Below are 14153 nucleotides of genomic sequence, written 5' to 3'. Positions count from 1 at the left end.
GTCTTTAGGACTGGCTCGGTTCAAGTCCCGGTAGTCTACACATATTCGAACCTTGCCGTCCTTTTTCGGGACTGGGACAATGTTGGCCACCCACTCCGGGTACCGCGCCACAGCTAAGAAACCTGCATCAAACTGCTTCCTTACTTCTTCTTTAATTTTTAAAGACATCTCGGGTCTCATTCTTCGTAACTTTTGCTTAACTGGGGAAGACCCAAGATTCAAAGGCAACTTATGCTGCACAATGTCGGAATCCAGACCGGGCATGTCTTGATATGACCATGCAAAGACATCTCGATACTCTTCAAGAAGGGTTATCAAGCCTTGGCGGATAGGCGCGGTCATACCGGTTCCTACCTTTACTTCTTTCTTTTCCTCCGTGGTCCCCAAGTTTACTAATTCGGTTTCTTCTTGGTGAGGCTTCATTTCACGTTCTTCCTGAGCGACCAACCTCTCCAACTCTGGTGACAAGACGTCCTCTTCCTCTTCCTCGTTTATCGTTTGGCTTATATCTCGATCGAAATCGATTGTCAAACCCTCGTTGTTAGGATCCTCAAAGAATCGACCCTCATATCTATACCAAACAAGACAAAAGAAACAAAAACATGCAAAATGATATGAGAAAAGGTGGAACTACAAGAACAGATGAAACAAGATCTCTTTGTTTATTTAATAAGGTAGGTTTCACAAAACAAAAGAGAAAGGAAATCTATAGGCTCTAATTACATTGAATCAGCGGTATAGACTTCTGACTGACATATCACGCGCCAGTTCCCCACTTGGGAATCAGGGTGGCATGGTTGCACAAAACTTGGTGGGACTTGAGGGAACTCCTCTTCTATCGTGGCCACCTCCTCCTCGGACACCATTCCAGCACTGGTGAAACACTGGCTAATACGGTCGGGCCATACCCTATCCGCCCGGAGCCTTGACAGCACATTCCTCCTCCCCGGCATCCCGGGTTCATACCCTAATCCATATTTGTATGGAAATCCCTTGATATTGACCACGTCGGCATTTCCGAGGCCGTCCTTGCCTAGACCCATTCCGGGCTCAAATCCGTTCCTGAGCATAACACGTGCCACCATTATGGTCGCGTTGGAGAGAGAAGGTAGCAACGGACTTGGTTTCACAGAGGCGCAGTTTACCACCTCGAATGATTGGAAAGCCGTTTTCAATGATTCTTCGGCCGCTTCTACGTATGGGGCGGAGGAGGGACAGCTCACTAACATATCCTCTTCACCCGACACTATCACTAAAAGTCCACCCACTGCAAACTTCAATTTCTGGTGAAGCGTTGAAGGGACCACTCCCAGCGCATGAATCCAAGGTCTCCCCAAGAGACAGCTATAGGCGGGATTTATGTCCATTACTTGAAACACCACATTGCAAGTGTGGGGGCCTATCTGAATGGGAATGTCGATTTCCCCCATCACTTCCCGCCGAGTACCATCCAAGGCTCGCACCACCATCGAGCTCGGTTTTAAATGTGACGCACTAAAAGGAAGCTTTTCCAAAGTGGTCTTCGGCATCACATTCAAACTTGATCCATTATCGATAAGTACCTTTGCGACAACATGGTTCATACATCTCACCGACACATGTAGAGCCTTGTTGTGTCCTCTCCCCTCAACGGGAATCTCTTCTTCCGCAAACGCGATATAATTGTTGGTGGTTATATGATTAACGATGCCTTCGAAACCCTCCACTAAGATATCATGTGCTACATGGGCATCGTTAAGGACCTTTATCAACAGCGTGCGATGAGGCTCGAAATTTATAAGCAGTTCAAGCAAAGAGATCCTTGCTGGAGTTTTATTCAGTTGCTTGACTACCTTAAACTCGCTTTGTTGGATGAGGCGGAGGAACTCATGGGCCTCTTCCAAAGTCACTATTTTTCCTTGAAGACCCTCTTTCTTTTCAGCCCCTCTTACTACTGGAGGATCTACTTCTTTCGAGGGGGTGGCTACGTCTATGGGCTCTTGGATCATAGGCGCTTTTCCCTTGGAGGACAACTCCGCCGGGTGAGGGGAAGCGAACACCCGACCACTGCGGGTTACGCCACTGAGGCCAGTGATGTTGGTTACCTTAGCTGACAGGGAGTCAACTTCGGTTACAACTCTTTCGCTGGACGCGGGAGGGGTATACTTCCACGGAACGGCCTTATTACTTTGATATGCAAATGGCGTTGGCTTGGGCGCCGTCCGGGGGTATATGGGTGTGGAGCCGGTCCCTTTTCTAATAAAACATATCACTAGGGCCTTAGGGGTTAGAGGAACCTTCTTCTCTTCCGACTGCATGAAAATTTATGGTTCTTCCCTCCCTCCTATGGACACTTCAAGCTGCCCGCAATCCATGAGCCGCTGAAGCAATTCTTCTACCGCGAGACAGGTTTCCATGTCGTGCGACTCCCCGAGGTGAAACAAACATTCATCCCTTTCGTCTCCACCACGGGAGACCATGCACGCCGCTTGCAGTGATTGATAGATGAAGCGTCTAGAAGTAGCCACCTCTCTTAATCTCTTTGCCCGTGATGACCCATTCTCTCCGACGGCATTCACGCTAGCCCTTCCATGACTAGCTAGCGGGTTGGTTTTAACTTTTGGGCCTTCCTCCTGAAACGATAGCCAGCCGGCACTAATCAGGTGCTGCACCTTATACTTGAACGGGATGCAGGAGTCAATGTTGTGTCTGGGAACTCCACTATGGTACGCACACTTGGCACCCGGGTCATACCACTTGGGGTAGGGTGGCTGGAGGACCTTCCCGGGTATGGCCACCACCAAGTGATTCTCCAATAATGAAGGCCATAACTCAGAGTATGCCATGGGAATAGGAGAGAAGTTATCTTTCGGGGGCGGGTGTTGTGCATATTTATAGCTCGCGCCGGGGGCTGTATTATTAACTGGCGGAGGAGCGGCTGGAGCTGTGCATTGGACCGGCGCTCTTTCTGCTGCGGGTGGTCCTTTTACTTGAGTCGGGAGGGAATTCCCGGCTCGGATTAAAAGATTTGGGGGATTGGGCTGGTATGAGATTTGGATATTTTGGGGTGCTTTCATCCACGTCGGGGCGGTGGTGACCGCGTGGGCGTCTCCTTCCTTTTTCCTCGCGCCCACTACTGGGGCTCTTCTGTTGTTGTTGGGGGCCACATTGGAAGCATATTCGAACTTGCCTTTTCGTAGTCCAGATTCAATCCTTTCTCCGGCGAAGACGAGATTCGCAAAGTTAGCTGGCATGTAGCCTATAAGCTTTTCATAGTAGAACGTGGGTAACGTATCTACCATAATTGTGATCATCTCCCTTTCCGTCATGGGCGGTATGACTTGGGCTGCGAGATCTCTCCATCTTTGGGCATATTCCTTAATGGACTCATGCTCTCGCTTAGTCATACACTGAAGCTGGTTCCGATCGGGAGCCATATCCGTATTGTACTGGTACTGCCTAATGAAGGCAGTTGCCAAGTCCTTCCATGATCGGATCTAGGAAGCTTCCAGATTGGTATACCATGCTACAGCTGCTCCGGCCAAGCTGTCTTGAAAGAAATGGACCAACAACTTTTCGTCCGCAGAATACACCCCCATTTTACGGCAATACATCCGAAGATGCCCTTTCGGACATGTCGTCCCTTTGTACTTATCAAAGTCCGGTACTTTGAACTTGGGGGGAATGACGATATTGGGTACGAGACATAAGTCCGCTAGATCCGAGAATGGGTAATTGTCGAGGCCCTCGACTGCTCTCAACCTCTCTTCAAGCGCCTCAATCATTCCCTTATCTTCCACGAAGGGAACAGATTCTTTTACGGGTGTGGGTGAAATCGGGATATGGTGGACTATGTTTGGTTGGGGTAGTTCATGGGGGGACGGATCTTTGAGATGGAGCAGGGGACCAAGATGGGTATCTCCTTCCTCATCGTCTTGCCCGGGATAGTCGTCATAAGGTGGGAGCTGCCCCTCGAAAGTAGGGGCTTGGCTTAAATCTTCCGGGGTGGCACGGGGAGTGAAGTCGGGAGGCAAGCCATAAGGATAAGCTTGCGGGCTATACCTTCGACCAAACACTGCCGTGTTTCTATCTCGGCCCGGATTTAAGGCGGACTGCAGCACCGGCTCCGTTTCCCTAACTGTACTGGAGGCGGTTGTCGTGGCTTTATCCTCTATAGTTTTCTGGAGTTTTAACATGACCTCCGAGATGGAAGCCATTTGATCTTTTAAGGCCGATAGATCGGCCTTCATCTGTTCCTGCACGCCCTTTTCATTATCCATTTTTCTAGATCGAGTGTTATAGGGGTGCCTTGGTGTTTTCTTAGTTATGATGAAATTCCTAAAGAAATAAACAACGGTGAGTATGCCACCAAAACATGAATATGCAAATGAATGATCGGAGCACTTGGATCCACCCCAAGGGTTTTTTAGATAACATGATGAGTTCAGAACTTCTCATTTTATAAAAAGAACAAAGCTTTCATCTAGCCAAGATTATACAAAGGTGTTACAAGAGAACCTAACGGTTTCTAATTATGTGGGCCATCAAATCTATCATGTGTTGACAGTAATTGATTAGCCCATGAATCTCCTCGGGGGCCGTACACACTTCGGCCATGGCTTTTGCTTTGGCTAATAGACGCGGGAGGTCTTGAATTCCATTCAAGGTCAAGGCGAACCTATCCATCCACATAGTCGCTTCTTGATGCAATGCATCAATTACCCTCTCTTTTGCTTCTTTTTCGGCGTACACTTGTGCAAAATCCTCCACTAGCTTTTGTTCATGGGCCACAGACTGGTTCAACTCTTCCTTGTATTGCCCTATGATAGCTAGCATGCTTTGCTCCGTGGCTTCCAAGTGTTGAGCCAAACTCCTCTTGGATCTTGCGCACGCAGCTAACTCTTCTTTTAAGATCATGCCATGCACCCGTGACCGGTCTCTTTCCTCTCTTCGGAGCTTGAGCTCACTGTTGCTACCCCACAATGCTCCTCGGAATTTCTCTCGGCCATATTCCTCCTTGCGGGCCCTTTTAGTTTCTTGTTCAAGGGCTCTTGCAGTGGCCACGTTTTCCTCTTGTAACTCGGTGCACTTTTTCCGGATGTGTGTAGCGGCTGATTTGAACTTCTCCTTGGCGAGTCTCGCCTTCCCTAGCTCTAATTTGAGAGCTTGGACTTCTTCATCTTCCTCCGGAGCTTCGAAGTTCTCTTCATTGATAACTTTCAATTTGGAGAGCCAATCTAACCCTCGCGTGTGAACTCTTAACCATCCATCATAACTATCGATGACGCCATTTCGGATGCCTCTAAGCTCCTTGTCTTTCTTCAACAGACTTCTCCACGCCTTGTGGACTCTTTGTATCGCCTTGAGACTTTGCGCACCTAGATCCCTCACAAGGAAAGGCGAGAGACTTTCTTCGGTTGGCACTCCCCTCATGGGATACCCTAGCTGTCTTATGGCGAGTGCGGGATTATAATTAATACAACCCCTAGTCCCTATCAATGGAACATTAGGGTAGTCCCCACACGAGAAGAGAACTCCTTCCTTGCCTTCCTTCCAACGAGGAAACCAATTGATTGCGTTGCCTCCTATTCCAGCCAAATGTTGGTCCCAATCGACTTTTCCTTTTTCGGCACATGAGCGATAGCTTTGAAGCGGACACGGGTGTCTTGTGTCTGGTTGGAATAGGTGTGAAACCAACCACACACAGAGAGCAGGTAAACAACAGACAATCCGTGCACTATTTTTCTCACATCTCCGGTCAAATGTATCAAACAAATCTGCCAAGATAGCCACCACTGGATTCTCCTTGCCATGGTGATACGTGAGGAAAGCGTCAATGGCGGCTAAGTCCACCAAACCGTCCACGTTCGGAAAGAGGACAACCCCAAAAATCAACAAAGCTAGTATATCCGCAAACGGGCCCCACTTCTCTTGGCTTGCCATATCCCTTGCCTTGCCTTCCAAGTATTTCCGTGGCAGGCCCACTACGCCGTTGCGAGTTTGCTTCATGCGATCCAACTCTCTTGCCGAATCCCCGACCACAGCTGCAATCTTGCTCAAGGAGGGAAGAAACCCGGAGAAAAGATATGGTTTTCTCCCCCCAAGAGGGCATCCTAGTATCTCCTCAAACTCTTCAATAGTCGGCACCATTTGGAAGTCCCCAAACGTGAAGCACCTCAACGGCTGGTCATAGTATTGGGCGAGGGATATGACAGCCTCCGTAAATACCTCCGCCGCGGTCAAATCTAGAATCTTTCCGTACACTTTGCGAAAGGCTTGCCTTTGGAGAGGTCCCATCAATCGTCCCTGTTCCTTGAGGCTGGTGACATCTAGACTTTTAACCTTGACTTGATAAAACCTTTTGCCGTTTTGATTTGTCCCCATCATTTACCTAAAAAAGGGGTGGATCAAGATTCCGACATGAATGATGCAATGCGTATGCATGAAACGGAAAGAAAACAACACAAAGGGGTAATTCACACATACGAGACTGCAGAGATCCAATTTTAATGCTACGTTTTGGGCATGATGGCGCCTCAACGTAGTATTAAAAAGGTTACGTATTCCTCTAAAGAAACCAAACATCACTAGCAAAACTATAAACTGGTGCTATTTACCAAAAAAATGCATGAGGACGAATGGCACGGAGCGTGTTTGCTCTTTGCCCCTATTTGGGAACCTATAGGACAATATCTAGGGGTCTCTAATAGCTACTCCCCAACAATTCATAACTCACACGGCTGTTTTCTAGAGGTATCATCACTCAAGATAACAATATTGTGGCAGTATGGAATACCAGCGACAACACATTATAAAGAGAGAAAGCTCTAGACGAGGTTTCACTATTATCAAGCAAGTCGGAGACCTAGCATGATAATAGATTCACCTCCACTCCTTAAATTCCCATGAACCCGGGTATAGGGCCCCTTTTTTACTCAAACCCGTGGGTGCTTAGAATGCAGTGTAAAGAATGCAAAATAGACAACAGTTATTTACATTTTACACAGTTCAACAAAATGCACACACAAAGTTTCACAATTCCACAATTCTTTAAAATAGGCCTAACTCAAACAAATCCCCAGTGGAGTCGCCAACTGTCCCAACGTGCCCTTCGCGGGCGAGTGAGGGCGAGGCTTACGGGTGCGCTTTCCAAAGGAGGAAAGACGCATGGAGTCGCCACCAACGTTTATTTGTGGAAAACATTGGGAAAACCGAAGGAAACCGGTCAAAATGAAAATTCTAAGTTCGGGAGTTGTATTTACGTTTGAGGAAGGTATTAGCACCTCTCACGTTTGTCTCAAAGGACAACAGCCTATTTTTTAGAATTGTGGAAATTGTGTTACCTTAACTTTTATTTCTTTTTATTTTTTTGAGGTCGACAAAAGCGAGGCTCTTGCTCCTACGTACCCTCCATTGAAGAGGAAATTAGACCTACATAGTTCTTTCTTATGCATGAATCAAGTGATTTTTTTTACTTGAAAGGTGATCATTTTAAGGCGTTGGACCTTAAAAATGATCCATTTTACTTGGTAAGAAACTAAAATGATAAACTTTCAAAACCCTATTTTTGTGGACGAGCTTGACTAGGCGAGTTGATTTTAGCCTTAGTTTCACTTTAGTTATTAGTCAATTCAATTAAGAATGAGAAATCCCAAAGAGAAAACGTCCGATTGATTTTTCGCTTTATTCTACTAAAAGGTATTTTTTTATTATTATATTATTATTTTACCTCTTTTTTTATTTCCGACGTGGTTACGGCACAACCAAACGGTCGGAATTCATTTTAACAGAAATTAACGGATGATACAATTCAAACGATCAGTGGAAATTTGTTTTATTTTTAGATTAGGCGAGAAATGACTTAAATAAATGACTGAAGCACGTCAAAAGGGGGTATAGAAAAGCGAATGAAAACGAGAATAAAAATACATGAAACAAAATGTGGACCACCACGGGTACATAGAATGAATTGAAAAGCTCGGTTTGAGGTACTTACCCGTTGAAGACTGAAGAAAACGAAGAACGAACGATGAATGTTGAAGAATGGTCGAGAATCTTCGCGTAATTACTCACGGAAATGTTACGGAAGCGCCTCGGCTTGGATTTTCTTCATGGAAATAATTTTCCTCACCAATTTCGAGAGAATAAGAAGTGCCAAGAAGGCTGAACCCCTTCTCCCTTCACTCCTCCCCCTATTTATAGCAAAATAGGGGAGGAGCTTGCCACCTAGCTCGCCCAGGCGAGCAAGGTTGCTTCCTCCAGAAGCAACAGCCTTCTGGAGGAAGAATCTGGAAGGCCCAAGTGGGCCTGATTGCTATTTGTATCCCCTTTTTTACTAAATGCACCCCCTTTACCTTTTTTGGTAATTCTTTTTCCGTAACGTTACGAAACTTTACAAATTTTGTAACGATACTTATTTTCCTTCCGCAAGGTTACGAATCCTTACGGATTATGTATTTACTCTTTTTTAGCTTTCGAAGAAGTTACGAAAACTCACAGATTGCGAAAAACACCTCCTTTCGATTTTCGTCATATTACGGAATTTTCACGGATCGCGTAAGCCTGCTTCCTTTTGATTTTCGGCACGTCTTGGGACCTCACATATTGTGCAACAAAGGGTGCCAAGTATCTCGAAGCGGCCAATCAAAGGTTGTATATCATCAAATAATAATCCCCGGACGAAATTAGGGTATGACAGCACTGTAGGAAAGTGCTCGTATATCCAGCACTACAAACACATAGTCAACATCAATACAAAAAAAAAAAAGATTCAATGCTACTTCAATTTAAATTATCAGTGATAATACGTACCTAGAGAAGTGTAATATAACCGCCCAGCTGTCGTATAGAGACCTGCGACGCGTCATTCAGATGGTCGTACATGTGGACTAATGCAACCGCTCCCTAGGCGAATCCCCCTGCCTGGGCCAAGTCCCTGAAAGCCTCCAGGTGCATGAAATGTAAATGGGTTGAACTCTTGTTGGTGAAAAGAGTACAACCCACCAAGTGGAGCAGATACGTGCGGGCTGCTACAACCCATTGTCTGGTCCTGCAGTGGCTCTGATACAAGTCCCGAAGCCACCCCAACCGGACATGAGACCCACCAGCCTGTCGAGTCTCAAATGTAGCCTCCTCATGACTAACCTCAAGAAGCTCCGTCAGTAGACCAATGGCGTCTAAAGTAACAAGCGGCTCGAACGTATGCAGCGCGCCAGTGATGGGAAGGTGTAGGAGTGACGCCACGTCATCCAACGTGATCGTCAACTCGCCTACTGGCAGGTGGAACGTGCTAGTCTCGCGATGCCACCTCTCGACGATGGCGGATATGAGTCCAGGATCAGTGGTGATAACAGAACACCTGATCAAAGGACTCAATCCGGTGCCAGCAATGAACCCTTTGATCTCAAGCGCTGGTCTCCCAATTTTATCTACTTTCCTACCGTGGGAGACCAACTTCAGATCGGGTCGTTCCTAAATTGAATAACAATTTATAATAACGTGTATATAAAAAACAATCCAACTATAGATAATTTTTATGTAATTAGTCAACATTAAAAACTACGTACCTGTCCACTCCAGATGCTTTGTGCGACATGCTCAGCAAAATCGGTCAAAATCGATGGGTCACGTGGTCCATCGGGGAAACCCTCATCTGCAGCAGGTGACCCCAAGCTCCCATCAGTAGCCACTCCCTCTGTCTGAACAGCATCGGCGGCGCCTATCATCTCTGGGGTGGCATCAGACACATGAGCAACATCCTCATGCAACTGAGGCACATCCTCAGGTCTCTCTGTCACGTCCTCACGCAGACGAACCCGTTGCCTACGTGCTGAAGCAGTAGGTCTGCGACGTAGAGGAACATCAGCCTCATGTGTATCCTCACTAATGCCTCTACCTCTACCAGCTCCTAATGCACGACCTAAACCTCGTGTTCTAACCATGATTTGAAATCATGAAGAACATTTATTTTTTTCGGTCAAATTAAATATTCAAATAATTGGTAACAAAGCTTTGTCATTACAAATTTGTTCAAACACATGTTTTGTATGTTTCTTACTAATTTGGTCAAATTAAGTTTTCAATGTTTCTTGGACATGATGTTCTCATGATATGTGTGACATTCTCATTTATGATATCTGTGACATTATGCTTCATTATGAGGGACATGTAGAATCAAGGCATGTTTTTTGTTTTTTGGTTTAGTATTTTGAAAATAGGACAAAGAATTTAGGAGACACAATTCTCCTAAAAGCTGAAATTGAATAATGAAATTGTTTGCTTCCAAGGGAATAATCAAATCAAACATTATAAGATTTACTTCCAAGGGAAATATAATAGGCAGAATTTTTGGTTTCTATTTGGATCATGTTTAAATTATTTTTACAGCTCCAACAGGATTAAGACTTACCCTTCTCTCATTAGTAGCACAAACCCCAAGATGAATGATGAGTGGTTCAAATCATGAGCAGATCCGAAGTGGGGAAAAACGGCCTAGAGGATCACTTAAAAAAATTCCCACTGTTTTATCTCTATCTGACACATTTATTGTTTTCAATGAACAAGTTTGAGTTCCATATTGTTGTTGGTCTAACAATTAGAGATTGGATTTAAGTTGTCTTAATTTATATGATATTGTGGAGCGCATGCATGTTCAAAAGGAATTCCAAAGAAAAGAAAAAAGCTCATGGCACTTTCTAGGTTTCTTTAGATTAGGGAAATGTGTATTTTATATGTTTCTATTCTTTGGTTTTGTATTTTCAAGATTGCTATCTTATTAGCATTCAGTGTGCATGCGTGCTTGATTGTAGCACTCTCATTAGCATCAACTATGCTTGTGTAAGTGCCGTTATACATTTTTAGTGAATGATCAATTGATCTTTTGACAATAAAAGAAAAAAAAGGAAGCATTTACATAAAAGAGATGGAGAGCAGCAGATTCATGCTTTGAATTGCCAAGCTTATAACATTACTTAGATTGTGTAGGTATCAGATTAGACAAATTTGTTTTCAATATCAAAAGAATTTCCATTATAATTGACAGGTTGCAGGCTATTATATTAGATTAGACAAATTTCTTTTCAATATCAAAATAAATTTAGAAACAGAGTAACACAAGAACTTTGTTTTCTTGTCTCATATTTTTTCTTAATTACAAGTATAACAGTAGTCTAATAGTTGCATATTTATCCTAACTTACCTTTTTTTTTCTTAACCCTCTCATTCATCAGGGAAAAAGAATCCTAACTAATCCACATAATTTATGCAGTGTATACAGTCATTTATACATCCTAACCAAATGACAGCAAATAACAATTCAATTTAGACATCCTAACCAAATGAAAGCAAAATACAATAGGTGATGCATCAAAATTAGGGAGTTTGTGTAAGTTAAATACCATGTACACTTTGTAATAGCAAATAAATTAAAAATAATAATTACTAATATCAATAAATTGGTGGTTCAGACAAAATTTTCAAGAAAAATAACCAAAAAATAGCAAAACATGCTCCGCGGAAGAAGTTTCGCATGTTCTTCCGCGAGAAGGATAGGTAGCCTACGGAAGAAGGTTCCGCAGGTTCTTCCGCGACCAGGAAATGTTTCCTATGGAACCTTCTTCCACTGGATCCAGTGGAAGAACCTTTTTCGCCTTCTTCTGCCGAAACCCGCGGAAGAACCTTCTCCCCTTTCTTCCATAGGTTCCTGCGGAAGAACTCATTCTTCCGCTTCAATATCCAACTGCCCCTTCCACATGCGCGGAAGAACCTTCGTCTTCAACCTCAGCCACCACACATCACTTATGTCGTCTATCCTACGACCATTAACACTTCCAAATGAAGACACGAGGTTAGAACACTAACCTGGATGGCGGAAGAAACGAACAAAGCTAGTCAATGGAGGATGCCAATACCTGTGGAGGAGAAGAAGGGAACCAAATTTCAAAGCGCGGAAGAAGAAGCTTTCTATCTGATACACAGAAGACGAAGGAAGAAGACGAACCTTTTTGGAAGGAGAAGAATGAAACCAAGGAAGAAGAAGCTTGCGTGGAGGTTGCTGGGTGCACGGGATAAGAAGGAAAGCGCGGAAGAAAACGTTTTTTAAATCAGAAGAAGAAGAAAATGTTTTTTTAAATATATTAACTTTTATTTTTTAAATGAAGGGTATTTTAGGAAGTTCATTCAATTGTTGGGTACACCAACAATTTTGCTGGGTGCACCTAGCAGCAGCCCCCAAGTTATAGGAATGTTGTGGTTCACATGATACCAAGATTGTACTTCCAAAATAATATCTAACATTTTTTTATTGATTGATTAATATAAATTTGAAAAATACTATTTGTTATAAAAGAGATTTCCTTGTAAAACATACAAATGCTTCGGTGACGCTTGTTTGAGTGTTTTTCCATTTTATTTTCAAAGAAAACAGAAAATAAAAATAAAAATACGTTTGTTTAAAATTTAAAAAACATTTTCTTTGAAAATATTTTCATGAACATACTCAAAACTGAAAATAATAAATCAATAGTTTTAGTCTTTTCTGAAGAATTGAAAATGCAATAACACCTGAGAGTGCTTTCTTTTTTATACTTGTTTTTTAAATCTTAAAAAAATTTAAAAATGAAAATTATTTTTAGAAAATGAAAACAGAATATAAACCATCAAACCAAGCGTAACCTTAGTTTTCCTCAAACTTTTCCTTTTCTATTTTTCTAATATTTTAATAGTATTTGTTTTAAAAAGTTAATAATGCTCCCCGTCAGCTATTTTGTACTTCTTATTTGTTTTGCTTTAGTGCTATTAAAACCAATATAGTACTTGAACTATAACTTTGCACCATTCAGATACAAATTAAGAACCATATTTAATGTACTTAAAAAATACAAAACTCAATTATTAATTAAATACATGAAAGGTTTGCCAAATTCAAACAAAAAAATAAAAGAGGAAAGGTTTTCCATGAGGAAAATTATAATCAAAGAAGAAAAACATATTCAAAGGCAACAATGTACACCCTAGCTAGGTTATAATTCCAAGGCCAACATCTTCCCTAGCTAATGATTCTAAAGGGATAGAGCAAATTTAAACTGCTACGTACAGTTTGCGCTTTCTCTTCCATTAAATTGACTTTGATGACATGGGCTCTTTCTTTGAATATTAAAATTAACATTTGCAATGTGAAACCGCTATGAATTCCTGGACTTCTCAAGAGTTGGATAAGCATAAAAGACAAATCAAAATGATATTTGAAACTGAAATTAGGATTATAACTAGAATGAAGCATTCATAAGAACATATAAAATCACAAGGGTCATTGAAACTAATACGATTAGAGGATATAGTAAACATATAAAAATTCTGCCAGAGAGACCATCAGAGCCAAAAGCATATATTTTGTAGTTAATTTTTTTTAAAAAAAAAATTCAATGGAGAACTTGCACGCACTTGCTTATGTATGCAGTAAAACTGACAACTAAAAAATTAATTTCATGACCATTAACTCATAATTTATTTATCTGACTTCATCTAGAGTCATGTATATAAACTAATCAATTATGAAGAGGGTTTGGTCCAGTAGGAACTAGCCGCTCAGGACCTTCTTGAATTTGCTTGACCTTACTATTCCTTAAGTTTAAAGCGGAGAGAATAGTAGAATAACTCTGAATATACATGGAAGAAACCATTGCCTTTGACTCCCTTTTCAATTTTACATGGGTGTCTAAACCTAAAAGAGAGGTTGAATCTTGCATTAAAAACAGCAGTAGAACGATGAGAAGCAGAAAAATGGTTGAGAATTTTGGAACTCTCATAGTTGGGGCTAGGAATTGAAAGAAAAAATATTGTTTGTATGAATATGTTGGTAGAGAGAAGTCTGTTGCAGGTTGACATGTCTAAAGTAATTTAATAACATGTCACAACACTATGTGACAAGCACATCTCCTGACACACGTGCACCAAGTGTCAAAACTTGATCTTTCCTATTGAATTTTGTCAAAACTTTTTAATTTTAATTTATTAATTTATAAAAAAATACATAATTATATTAAATTGAGTTAGACATTTTAAGTATATTTAGTATATATTTTTTAAATTAACTTTTTTACTCTATTTATGTTTTGATTTGTATTTTTCTAGAATTATTACTTTTGTTGATAATCCTTTGTTCGTGCAATCGAATC

At 42.1% G+C, this 14153-nt stretch overlaps 1 protein-coding gene across 1 annotated transcript; it reads right to left on the bottom strand.

Moving 5' to 3' along the window:
* Positions 1-8883: 8883 nt before the first annotated feature.
* Positions 8884-11696, bottom strand: LOC102664433 (protein MAIN-LIKE 2-like). The gene is made up of 3 exons (XM_006582547.1): positions 11591-11696; positions 9546-9898; positions 8884-9450 (listed from the first exon to the last, which is right to left on the bottom strand). The coding sequence occupies exons 1-3, from the start codon at positions 11694-11696 to the stop codon at positions 8884-8886; spliced, it is 1026 nt and encodes a 341-aa protein (XP_006582610.1).
* Between the last annotated feature and the right edge of the window lie 2457 nt (positions 11697-14153).

This window comes from Glycine max, chromosome 6 (genome assembly GCF_000004515.6).
Source record: "Glycine max cultivar Williams 82 chromosome 6, Glycine_max_v4.0, whole genome shotgun sequence".
NCBI classification, from domain to species: Eukaryota; Viridiplantae; Streptophyta; class Magnoliopsida; order Fabales; family Fabaceae; genus Glycine; species Glycine max.
This window is presented reverse-complemented; position numbering and strand designations above follow the sequence as displayed.